This window comes from Balaenoptera ricei, chromosome 1, assembly GCF_028023285.1.
Source record: "Balaenoptera ricei isolate mBalRic1 chromosome 1, mBalRic1.hap2, whole genome shotgun sequence".
In the NCBI taxonomy this organism is placed as follows: Eukaryota; Metazoa; Chordata; class Mammalia; order Artiodactyla; family Balaenopteridae; genus Balaenoptera; species Balaenoptera ricei.
In genome coordinates this window covers 95771539-95785241 of record NC_082639.1, presented here as the reverse complement: position 1 = coordinate 95785241, position 13703 = coordinate 95771539, and the positions used below count along the sequence as shown (strand labels likewise).

Genomic DNA, 13703 nt, shown 5'->3' with positions numbered 1-13703 from the left:
AGTGGTTAAGAATCCGCTTGCCAATGCAGGGGACATGGGTCCGATCTCTGGTCTGGGAAGATTCCACATGCCGCAGAGAAACTAAGCCCATGTGCCACAACTACTGAGCCTGCGCTCTAGAGCCCGCGAGCCACAACTACTGAGCCCGCGTCCCACAACTACTGAAGCCCATGCGTCTAGAGCCCATGCTCCAGCAACAAGAAGCCACTGCAATGAGAAGCCCGCGCACCGCAACGAAGAGTAGCTCCCGCTCGCCACAACTACAGAAAGCCCGCGCACAGCAACGAGGACCCAACGCAGCCAAAAAATAAATAATAAATAAATTTTTAAAAATATATAATCACAGTACTATTATCATTCCTAAAAAATTTAACGATAGTTATTTAAAATCAATTGCACGCTTTTTAAAAGTTCAGAAACAAATCCGATTTTACTATCAGTTTCCATTTCTCTCTGCCTCCACAAGTAAGTTGTAAACTATTTCATAAAGCATTCTGATATCTCTCAGGAGGTTTCTTAGTGTCTGAAGAATTATTCCACTTCAAAATTACAAACTTATTGTGCCACAGAAGCTCCTCCAGAGATAGATGAGGACCTCCTCAATGAAAGAACCAGATGGATAAAACTTTACATGCTAAATGTTTTCCAGAGTAAAAAAATAACCTATATTGGGCCGTAAGTCCTAACACAAGGGATACAAACTATTACCTGCAGTTATACAATAATCCAGTCAGTGTATAGAATGCTGATCTTACAGCACTGATGAAACCAGAGATTTGTTTGGTATAGTCTTACTACAAACAGTTGAGTTTTAAATTTCTTTTGGTGAAGTCCTATATCAATGTATAACCACGTTTGACCTATGCTATACCATGAAAAAAGGATGAATCTAAGACCTTCTTATAGGCAGAGGTACAATCCGCTCCTGCTTATCTATTATTGTTACAGTATTAAGAGGAAAACCACTCTTGAAAACGTTTAGCAAGACAGATAAGCACCTTACCAGGTTCATCTGATGGTTATGTCCAGTGAAGTTCAATGGACAATTCCATCAAATGTGGACTACAAGCCAGACCACAGGCTAGGCATCATGGCTGCCCTAAGGGAGCTAAATGGTCAAAGAAGGGAGTGGCGGGGACTTCCCTGGTGGTCCAGTGATTAAAACTCTGCACTTCCACTGCAGGGGGCGCGGGTTCTATCCATGGTCAGGGGAACTGAGATCTCACATGGCACACGATGCAGCCAAAAAATAAAAATTAAAAAAAAAAAAGAAAAGAAGGGAGTGGCAGGGAGGAGGAGACAAACATATAAACAGATACACTGAATTTTAATACAGTTGGTGCTAAGAAAGAGATATGCACACGATATGTGAGCACAGAGAGGGCATATAGCCAAACTATGGAGTTGAGAAATGGTTTCCAAGAGGAGAATATTTCTGAACTGAATCTTAGATATTGAGTAGAATTAGCTAAACCAAGAAAGTGGGAAGGGCATTCAAGTCATAGGGTGTAGCATGAGCAAAGGCACTGAGTCATGCACAGGGAGCCAGAGCTCAAAGTGCAAGGTGAGGACTGGAAGGAAGTGAGGGTGAAGGACTAGGTAGAGGCCCGGCACTGGAAGCTCTTGTGCGCTATATTAAGTGTGGCTCTGCCCTACAGGTGACTAGGAGCCACCAAAGGGATTAAAGCACAGGTTGCATGGTTAACTCTGTGTTTTTAGACAGAGCCCTCTAGAGGCAAATTTAAAAGACAGATTCCAAGTGGAGATAATGGAGAATGCAGGGGAGTCTGGAGGGAAGACGATTTAGTTCACTGCTACACTGAACTGTAGCAGTGGTGGGGAGGATCTAGATGGATGGATAAATCTGAGCAACATTTAGGAGGTAAAACTGGCAAGACTTCACACTGGATACAGAGGTTCCTGGAACTATGCCCCAGAGGATAGAGCGAGAGCATTTCTATTAAAAGCTCATTTTAATTATGGTGAATGTCTTCCATTTTCTTTTATTTGAAACTTTCAAATTTTTAATAGAAATGCTCTCAGCTTAGCTATATAAACTTCCTTGGCACCATGCCCTAACATGGACCATCTGCTCCAAAGCAAAGGACAGTAAATCTCCTCACTATTTCCTATGCATGTGTTAAGACATCCAAAATTTGGTATCAAACATCTTCACTCATTAGGGATTTGAATACAATTCAAAGCCATAAGTTCTGATGTTTTTAAAATATTATTCAATAACTTAAACAGTTTTGATAAGGAATCTATTAATATCTAATCACCTTACTAATAACTGTCTTCCATTCTAATATTTGTTTGTCTTTATTTTAGTTTAGTACAATGACCAGAACTTCCAAAATAAATGTTAAATAATGATGATGCAGATATTCTTGCTTTCTTCCTAAATGTATCAGAAATGTCATTAATATTTTACCACTAAATTTTTTTTTTGGCCGTGTTGGGTCTTCGTTGTTGCTCACGGGCTTTCTCTAGTTGCGGCGAGCGGGGGCTACTCTTCATTGCAGTGCACGGGCTTCTCACTGCGGTGGCTTCTCTTGTTGTGGAGCACGGGCTCTAGGTGTGCAGGCTTCAGTGGTTGTGGTGCACAGGCTCAGTAGGTGTGGTGCACGGGCTTAGTTGCTCCGCGGCAGGTGGGATCTTCCTGGACCAGGGCTTGAATCCATGTCCCCTGCATTGGCAGGTGGATTCTTAACCACTGCGCCACCAGGGAAGCCCCCAGTTTTACCACTAAATATTAAACTATTAGTTTATCATGTTTAGAAAGTACCCACCCATTCCAACATTAATACCCATTTTTTAAAAGCTCGTTTATAGAAGATCACTAAAAATTTTAACAGAAAAATTAGGTCATTCAGCCAACCACACTACAAAATCCATCCTCTGCCCTCAGAGATTCAGAAATATCTTTCATTTTTATATTTGCATTATATAAAGAGTAACGAAATTTAAAGTAACTATTCATAAACTCTTCCACAGAACATTAATAAACAAACTATAGTAAATAATTGGTCTCTACTACCATTTTCCTATAGAAAGAATATAAAAACTTATAACAACCACAACAGAAAGAAAACACTGCTTAAAGTAGATTCTAACTATGGCTAGTATATTTTTAGTACTTTCAAATTTAAATCTGAAATGATCAGAGTTAAATACACGTTTAAATAAGTATTAAAAATTACCCACTAAGAAAGCAGTAGTCTTACCTGTAACGAACATGAAAAGAATGGTCTTCCCTCATGCTTATCAGATTTTCCTCCATCGAGTCATATTATAAGCTGGGTATAATAAGAAATTATTTTATTTTGTGCCAATCCAGTTCTACAATGTAGAGTTGTTGCAGAACATTGTCCGGTTAGTATATTAATGAGTTGGTGTTAATACATCCTAAGCTCCTGCTTCTTCTTTATTAATAATGAAAGGAGGTCAATGTCAGACAGCTTAAAGGTTCAAAATGTGTCCCAAATCCTTGCGTCTCTGGCCCTTTCAGCAGCACTTCAGCAACATTTCTGCAAAAGGAATACAAGATGTTTTGCTTGAAGTCTTATTTTCAAAGAATAACCTAAAGTACTTCCAAGCTGTATATAATCACACAGGTAACTTCACAGACTGCTGTCATGTCAATTACGGGAGAAAAACAGCAGAGGGCTTAATTGTCAGAGGGCTTATAAATAAGGATGTGAGTATATGATACTTATTTGAGACCTGTACTTTAATTTTTTAAATTGGTTTGAAATAAATAATTTTATGTAATATTTTCTATTACAAACATAGAAGAATATATATATAAGTATCTTAAAATTATGATATTTTAAGATTTTAAAAACTGCTATTAAGTAAAATGAAATTTCAATAATTCATGTGAACAAGTCAATCCTAAACTCTGTAAACATATTTCTTCAAAGAAGATGTTTGTGCTGATAATTATATTACACTTATATTCATTTATTCTCAATGCACATCCTATTTAAAATCTTTAAGGATTTTTAAATGTTTTCACTGAGCAAGTACAAAAGAAATTTAGGAAATATGTGTATGGTAGAATGACACAATAGCACCCACTTTAAGATAAAGAACATTAGCACTGCCTTTGAAGTCCCCCAGGTGCTGCAACCTAACCCATCTAAGATGATCTCTAAACTGAATTGTGTTCATTATTTCCTTGCTTCTCTTTATAACTTTGCCACAGCTGTCTGTATAGGTTTAAATTATATATTGTTTAGTTTTGTATGGTTTTGTTCAACATTATGTTTCTGAGATTCACCTCGCTTGTTGTCGTACATAGCTACAATCTGCATGTTTTATTGCTGTATCACATTTCATTGTATACCAAATGTATTTTTCATTCTGCTGTTGATGGGCATTTGGCTTGTAGTTTTTCAGATTTTTTTTTGCTACTATTAAAAGTTTTGCTATGTACATTGAAACTAGTAACTCAAATTACTGGTTAAACAGGACAGCAGATAAACTAAAGACGGAATGAGTGAACTGGAAGAATATCTGAAGAGTTTACCCAGACATACACAAATAGATAGAGATGAAAAATATTAAAGAGCATTTCAGAGAAAAGGAAGACAAAAACGAAAGGCTCTAACAGAGGTCTAACTAGAGCACCAAAAAGAAAAACAGAAAAAGGCAGAATCTTCAGTGATAAACACTGAGAATTTTTCAGAATCAAAGACAGACATTAATTAGCAGATTGAAGAAGCATACTAAGTCCTAAGCAGGACAAATAAAAATGAATCAATATCCAGATATACCACAGAGAAACAACAGACCATCATATATAAACTATAACCTCTACAGGAGTGGTCGCGGGACCCCCCCTGCTGCCCTCCCGGACCCAGGAGTGGTCGGGGGTCCCCACCTCTACCCTCCCGGACCCCAGAAGTGGTCACGGGTCCCCACCTCCTCCCTCCCGGACCCCAGGAGTGGTCACAGGTCTCCAAACCACCTGCCCGAAATCCAAGAGTGGTTGCAAGCCGCCTCCACTGCCATCGTGTGCTCCAGGGGCGTGCCTGAGCCGCCACCACCACCACCAAGGACCCCAGGACGGGGCACCTGCCACTGCATGGGCACACCCTCTATCAACGGGATGACAACCAGCACATGCTGAGGAAAGAGGCGACAGACATCCATACTAAAACAGCCCACGCACCAAATATATTAAACCCACACAAGCAACACAGAGACACCCCCATTATAAACAGCCCTCCAAGACCGCAGTAGGTAACTGTTTCTCCTAAACTCACAGAGTAAGAGAAATATAAGCAAAATGAAGAAGCAGAGGAACCACTCCCAGTTAAAAGACCAAGAGCATTCCCCTGGAAGAAAATGAAGCAGACCTCTTCAGTCTAATAGACACCGATTTCAAAACGGAGCTAATGAAAATACTGAAGGAATTAAGAAAGGCTATCAACAGAAATGCAGAGTATTGTAAAACGGAACTAGAAACTATAAAGAGGAACCAAGAAAAATTAGAAAACTCATTTGCAGAGACGAAAGCTAAGCTAAAGGCAATGAAGAGCAGATTGAATAATGCAGAAGAATGAATAAGTGACCTGGAAGATAGAATAATGGAAATCACCCAATCAGGACAGCAGACAGAAAGTCAAATAAAAAAAAATGAAAGCAATATAAGAGACCTATGGGATAATATAAAGCATGCCAACCTACGCATAATAGGGATGCCAAAAGAGGAAGAAAGAGAAAAGAAGATTGAAAACGTATTTGAAGAAACTACGGTTGAAAACTTTCCAAACCTAAAGAAGGAAACAGATATCCAGGTACCGGGAGCACAGAGGGTCCCATGCAAGATAAACCCAAACAGACCTACACCAAGACATATTATAATAAAAATTGTAAAAGTTAAGAATAAAGAGAGGATTCTAAAGGCAGCAGAGATAAACAAAGAGTTAATTACAAAGGAACCCCCATAAGGCTATCAGCTAATTTCTCTACAGAAGCACTGCAGGCCAGAAGGGAGTGGCAAGATATAGTCAAAGTCCTAAAAGGGAAAAATCTGCAATCTAGGATACTCTACCCAGCAAGATTATCATTTAGAATAGGAGAGATAAAGAACTTCTCAGACAAGCAAAAATAAAAGAATACAGCAATACTAAACCTAAACTAAAGGCAATATTAAACGGTCTTCTCTAAATAGAAAAGAAGTAAGAATCTATAGGAAAGAGAAAATCACAACTGGAAAATAAATCACTTAAATAAGCCAGTACACAGATTAAAAAAAAAATCAAAAAATTTTCTGTGAAAGTGATGATAACCACAATGAGCAGCAAAAGGATGAACATGAAGATGTGAAAGAGGACATCAAAGTCATGAAATGTGGGCTTCCCTGGTGCGCAGTGGTTGAGAGTCTGCCTGCCGGTGCAGGGGACATGGGTTCGAGCCCTGGTCTGGGAGGGTCCCATATGCCGCAGAGCGGCTGGGCCCGTGGGCCACACTTACTGAGCCTGCACGTCTGGAGCCTGTGCTCTGCAAAGGGAGAGGCCACGATGGTGAGAGGCCCATGCACCACGATGAAGAGTGGCCCCCGCTTGCCGCAACTGGAGAAAGCCCTCGCACAGAAACGAGGACCCAACACAGCCAAAAATAAAATAAATTAATTAATTAATTAAATATTAAAAAAAAATCATAAAATGTGGGGGTGGAGAGTAAGAAAATGTAGATTTTTTTTCTCCTAGAATGTGTTTGAGCCTATATGACTACCAGTCTAAGGCAAGTAGATATAGGAAGGGGTTAACATACTTGAAAAACAGGGTAACCACAAATCAAAAACATACAACAGATTCACAAAAACCAAAAAGAAGAGAACATAAGTATAATACAAAAGAAAATCACCAAAACACAAAAGGAAAAAGAAAAAGGGACAAAGAAGAAATATAAAATCAACGGGAAAACAAGGTTTAAAATGGCAATAAATACATATCTATCAATAATTACCTTAAATGTCAATGGACTAAATGCTCCAGTCAAAAGACACAGAGTGGCAGACTGGATTAAAAAAACAAGAGTGTACAATGTGCTGCCTACAAGAGACCCACTTTAGGGCAAAGGACACTTATAGATTGAAAGTGAGGGAATGGAAAAGATATTTCATGCAAATGGAAATGACAAGAAAGTGGGGGTCACAATACTTATATCAGACAAAATAGACTTTAAAACAAAGCCATAAAGAAAGATAAAGAAGGACACTATATAATCATAAAAGATCAATACAAGAAGAGGATTTTACACTTGTCAACATATATGCACCTAATATAGGAGCACCCAAATACATAAAGCAAATACTAACAGACATAAAGGGAGAAATCGATAGGAATACAATAATAGTAGGAGACTTTAACACCCCACTCACATCAACAGACAGATCTTCCAGACACAGAATCAATAAGGCAACAGAGATACTGAATGATACAACAGAACAGTTAGACTTAACTGATAGTTTGAGGATATTACATCCAAAAAAAATTGAATACACATTCTTTTCAAGTGCACATGGAACATACTCTAGGAGTGACCACATACTAGGGCACAAAAAAAATCCTCAACAAATTTAAGAGTATAGAAATTATCTCAAGCATCTTTTCTGACCACAATGGCATGAAATTAGAAATCAACCACAGAAAAGGAAATGAGAAAAAAATGATTACATGGAGACTAAACACATGCTACTAAAAAACCAATGGGTCAACAATGGAATCAAAGAGGAAAGTAAACTATAACCTTTAAGGTAACAGTTGAGAGACAAATAAGGTAAAATTAAGATATATGTGCTTATATAAATAAAATTTATTTATTCATTCATTCATTCATTCATTCATTCCTGGAATCCAGCATTATAAACAACCCCATAGGTCAGTTAGTCCAACATACTACTACAACACTCCCAGAAAGGTTACAAGGCAGCTAATCTTAATTTTGAATAGTCCTTTTAGACAGTTGTTCCACACTTTGAGCAATCTTTCCATTTCTACCCATTTCTCCCTTCTGCTGCCATCCAATAGAGCCTAATTCCTCTTCCACATCCTTTTAAGTATTTCAGCTATAACATAAATTAGACTCTAAATAATACACTCCTGCTGCTTTGTTAATTAAGTATAGTTAGAGAGAGGTTAGTACGGAACAGAGCAGGAGGAGGAAGGTGGAAAGGATTAGCTTGGGAACACTGACAAGCTTCCTAGAGGGAATGAGGTTCTCATATTAATACCAGTTTGGCACATAAGAAATACAAAATATTATTCCTCTTATCCTCTCTCTTGGCCAACAGAGGAAGCAGTGTCTTAAGAAAAGATGAAAAGGTAGGTAGCAGTTATTAATCCAACAAATCTTCTCTTTTCCTTTTGTTCAGAATTCCACTGTACTTTTTTTCCTTAATAAAAAACATTAAGGGAATTAGTGTAGATATTCATAGCAATAGCTCCAAAGTGCATCTAAATTACACAACACCTACACTGTCAATTAAACTGTCTTCCACTACCACTTTGAGGTTTAGGTTGTTATTTATACTACGGGCCAGAAGGTGAGGTATTAGAATTAACTTAACTTAGCATTAAGTTAAATTTTAATTTAATTGAAATATTTTTCCAGCCATGAGATCATAATGAAATCCCCAAATTCACCAATCGTTAAAAAAATGTTAACTTCATACTTATTAAAATGTAATCATTTAATTAACAAATGTACATAAATGGAGCTGCAAAATACCTTACTTGATTAGGACTGCATACAGAACCACTAAAAAAACTTTTTAAATAAGCACGAAAACAGAGAACACAATTCACCATTTTACCAAAGACAAGTTATAATATGGCTTTACTATCTTCAAAGGAAGAGTATCCCCCCCCACAAAAGTCACTCTTAAATTTCAATCTCTATAACAATTAGGTAGCATTTTTTAAAAAAATAAATTTATTCTTTTATTTTTGGCTGTGTTGGGTCTTCGTCATTGGGTCTTTGTTGCTGCGTGTGGGCTTTCTCTAGTTGCGGAGAGTGGGGGCTGCTCTTCGTTGTGGTGCATGGGCTTCTCATTTCAGGGGCTTCTCTTGCTTCAGAGCACAGGCTCTAGGCATGTGTGCTTCAGTAGTTGTGGCACTCGGGCTCAGTAGTTGTGGCACTCAGGCTCAGTAGTTGTGGCTCGTGGGCTCTAGAGCACAGGCTCAGTAGCTGTGGCACACAGGCTTAGTTGCTCTGCCCATGTGGGATCTTCCCGGACCAGGGATAGAACCTGTGTCCCCTGCATTGGCAGGCGGATTCTTAACCACCGTGCCACCAGGGAAGTCCCTAAGTAGCATTTCTTACCTTACAATTATTCACTGAACAAACAAGCAATTCTTTTTTTTTTTTTACTTTTTTTTTTTTTTAATTTTAATTTTTGGCTGTGTTGGGTCTTCGTTGCCGTACATGGGCTTTTCTCTAGTTGTGGCGAGCAGGGGCTACTATACATTGCGGTGCATGGGCTTCTCACTGTGGTGGCTTCTCTTGTTGCAGAGCACGGGCTCTAGGCATGCGGGCTTCAGTAGCTGCAGCACGTGGGCTCAGCAGTTGTGGCTTGTGGGCTTTAGAGGGCAGACTCAGTGTTGCATGGGCTTAGTTGCTCTGTGGCATGTGGGATCTTCCCGGACCAGGAATCGAACCTGTGTCCCCTGCATTGGCAGGCAGATTCTTAACCACTGTGTCACCAGGGAAGTCCCAAACAAGCAATTCTTGATTCAATGATTCATGTTGCAAAAACTCTCTAACCAATTTACTAACGTGTTCATTCATGCTCCACATGGAGTTAACAAACCCACTTCATATTTAACATATAGTTTACATATTACTAGATAACACTAATAAAATTTACAACAAATATTAAATTATTTTTAATATTTAAAAATAATTAAGATAATAAAATTTAATGACAGGACCAGGAAATGGAATGGAAATTATAGGTTTGAAAGAATATTAAGAAGTTATCGAGTTTAACCTCCAACCTCCATTAAGACTTACAACTAATAATTTGCAAGAAACACATATGCCCTTAATAGCATCTCCCAGGTTTTAACAAACAATGCTCCAAAAACCTCACTGCTAACAAAATTGTTAGCTCACAGCATCTTTTGGTCTGACCATAGATAAAGAGAAAGCAATAATTATTTTCCATATCCCAGAAACTGACAGAAGCATATAGAAAGATCAACTAGTAGAGAACTCTGATCACCTCATGTGTAATTACCTGATTAGGAGGTCAAAACAGGCAGACTCCCGTTATATACCTAGGTGGACTTCTAGATACTGTCCAAGGTATGCAATCAGAGGAAACAATAAATCCCAGCCCTGCTTTACTCGATTAGCAGTAAAGTATCTTCAAACTAGGTGACTGTGAAAAATAAGGGATAGACAGTTACAATTACAGTTGACCCTTGAATGGGTTTGAACTCCAAAGGTCCACTTAAACGGGGAATTTTTTCAATAAATAGATACTACAGTACTACACAATCCACATGGCTGAAACTGCAGATGCGGAACCACGGATATGGGGGAACAACTGTAAAATTATTCACGGATTTCCCACTGCCCAGGGGGTCAGCACCCCTAACCTCCACATTGTTCAAGAGTCAGCTGTGTATCTTTTGTCCTTCTTTCAATTAATCTAAACTATCTACTCCTGACTGCAACTTAAATGCCAATAACTTTTGGCCTGATTTTTTCATTTAAGTGTCTCTATAAAGTGGTAACACCCATCAGATAATAAATATAACTTACTTTTCTTGCCTCCAGGTTTGATAATCTAAATTCTTTAAACTCCTCTTATCCTAATAATTCCCTCTAAGGTACAATGCTCAAATTCTCCAAGTCCCTTCAGCTGTAATGTTTCAAATCAGATACAGGAGCTCTTTATAAATTGGAACTGGGATAAATACTGAGGAAGAATGAAGAACACATTTAAAATAAAGTTCTTTCACATTAGAATTCAGGGTACAGGTTAGAGTAACAAATACACATCATAGTACTAATGGGGGTAGCAAAGTAGGATGCCAAAACATCCACTTATAAACTCAGGTAACTACCCTAGGTAAACTGGTTATTTTCTGTCAAATTATGTATCAGTAAGCAGACACTAATTTATTTGTAGATGGTCTAAATATGGCTTGTCACCTAATCCAAACATGTATTTCTAATTACATTTTATCTGGAAGCTACAGTGCAAACAAGGTGGCAGGTATAAGGAACGATACATGTAAAATCAGGAGTAGGAAGGTAAAAGCAGGAAGTTTACATAGAAGAATATGAAGAGTGTAAGAAAAAGCAAAGGGTGTAGTCAGCAAAGTCCAACATAGAGTTCAGAGCTTGATTTTAGTGTAGCAGGTGTTGAGGAGCCAAAGGCAAGAAAAATTATTTTGACATTAGAATATATGACTGATGTGGGAAATTAGTGCCTAAAGCAAGGGAAGTCAGGATCAAGAATGACTGGGTACTTGATTAAGTAATCTAGCTAAGAGTACCTACAAAAAATGAAAACAATGCCCACTGGCTAGGTGAGAGGCAAAGGTCAAGCAGTGACAGAGAGCTTACAAGATTTCCAATTTTGAGGACAGATGGAACAGCAGCAATATGCACAGTAACTGACAAATTGGATTTCAAGAGTGATACTTCGAGAGGAAAAAAAAAAAAAGGACTATTTGTATCAAACTCGTACTTGGTAAAGTGCTATGTTCACAAATAATAGCTGAAAGAAACAAAAATATAACTTGAGAAAATTTGATATCAGATAAAATTTGATAAATGGGGAAGGACAGGGAGGGGAAGTAGAATGAGTGACTAATTCTTAATTTTGCACATCTTTAAAACTAAAAAATTTTAAAGTACCAATGAGATTCCAATGTTAAAAACTGTGGGGGTTCCCTGGTGGCGCAGTGGTTGAGAATCTGCCTGCCAATGCAGGGGACACGGGTTCGAGCCCTGGTCTGGGAAGATCCCACATGCTGCGGAGCAACTAGGCCCGTGAGCCACAACTACTGAGCCTGTGTGTCTGGAGCCTGTGCTCCGCAACAAGAGAGGCCACAACAGTGAGAGGCCCGTGCACCGCGATGAAGAGTGGCCCCTGCTCGCCGCAACTAGAGAAAGCCCTTGCATGGAAACGAAGACCCAACACAGTCAAAAATAAATAAATAAATTAAAAAAACAAAACAAAACAAAACAAAACTGTGATGAGTCAGTGGCAAAATTAAGGAGAAATTGCAATGGGAGAAAAAAAAATAAAGCAATGCATAAAAGGTCTGATTCTTTACTCAACATACTAAATTTCTAAACCAATAATATAATCAAACTGTCACATAATACTGTGAACTCAAGATTATATGCATGTGTGTATCTATCTATATCTATCTATAGTGTTGGACATAGTTTTCGTGTTAACTGATAATTATATATATCAAATGTAAATTACTTTACACAATCTGAAATTAATAAAATAAACAATCATAGTACATAGTAAAGCAGATGATTCTATTCTCTATCATTCTGGAGAAATGAGAATTTGCCACAGAGTATGCTATAAAAACTGTATCAGTAAAGTTTTCCTTTAGCAAATATATAATCCTAAAGTATGTGCTCCAATTAAGGTTACATCTCAATTTATTGGTAACCTTTAAGTCTGCAACAATAAATATAAGTCTGTAAGATATTAGGCCAAGTTAGGTTAAAAAACAAGTGTAACTAACAGTGTAACTGTTAAATAAATACATATTTCATTATAAAAACTTTCTAATAAACTGTGACTACTGATCAGCTAAATAAATAGAATAAATTCAATGAATAGATTAGAATAATGGTTCTAGATTCCAAGTAAATCTATATCTTAAAGGCACATCACCAGTCAGAAGGGTTCCCATGTATATTTGAAATTAAACCTCATGGGTCATTCTGAAAAACAGCAAATACATGCAAAGTAAAAGCACTATTGATTTTAAACTCTCATATTTATTCTTGGCAGATTAGAAAACAAGAAATTCAGGTCTAGAGCTGTGGACGTTAAAAAGGTAAAACAATGAATGCAACTATTTCAAAGTTTGTATAATCCAAAAACAATTTTAGTAATATAAAATAAGAATTCCTTTTCTTTTTTTCCAAGGTTTACACCTAAAAGCTCACCATTCTAAACCACTATACATAAACTTCCTTTTTTGGTGAAGAGCATTTATATTTTTATCCATCACATAAAGCTAAAAGGACTTCAAAGAATATGTTCTCTGGATAAACAAAACACTAATAAACACCATATATGAAATTTCAAATTAGATAAATACTAAAACAAAATGTAACCTAGAAGAAAGGGATTTGAATATTTCAAGCCTTCATCTTAGCATTGATGTTTAACGGTGAGAAAGGACCAAGTGTATGAGTCTACTTATGAGATAGGCTGAAAGTTTGTAGTTCAACAGTAGTTTCCAACTGTCTCTACGTGAAGCACTACAGATATAATCATTACTGCACAGGCAGCCTCTTAGTGTCTTAAGGTTTGGCAGCCCGTGATAAATCAGAAAGAAGTTGAATACTGAATATTTTCCTGGGGGAAGGGGGTGATAAACTAGAAAGGGGATCTATTTTTAGATTAACATGGAGCCAATCTGAATTATGCCAGTGACTATGCTAATCATTAAAACTGCTGTTCTGAAATTACA

At 37.6% G+C, this 13703-nt stretch overlaps 1 protein-coding gene across 3 annotated transcripts in view; it reads right to left on the bottom strand.

The window, feature by feature from the left end:
• Positions 1-13703, bottom strand: part of GPSM2 (G protein signaling modulator 2) — a 65414-nt gene that overhangs the window by 47699 nt on the left and 4012 nt on the right. For 2 of the 3 annotated variants that reach the window (XM_059900762.1, XM_059900777.1), the window contains exon 2: positions 3228-3530. In XM_059900762.1, coding sequence (XP_059756745.1) covers positions 3228-3283 — 56 coding nt within the window. In that variant the 5' untranslated portion in view covers positions 3284-3530. The remainder of the gene's footprint in view (positions 1-3227; positions 3531-13703) is intronic. The other variant, XM_059900771.1, reaches the window with a different exon arrangement.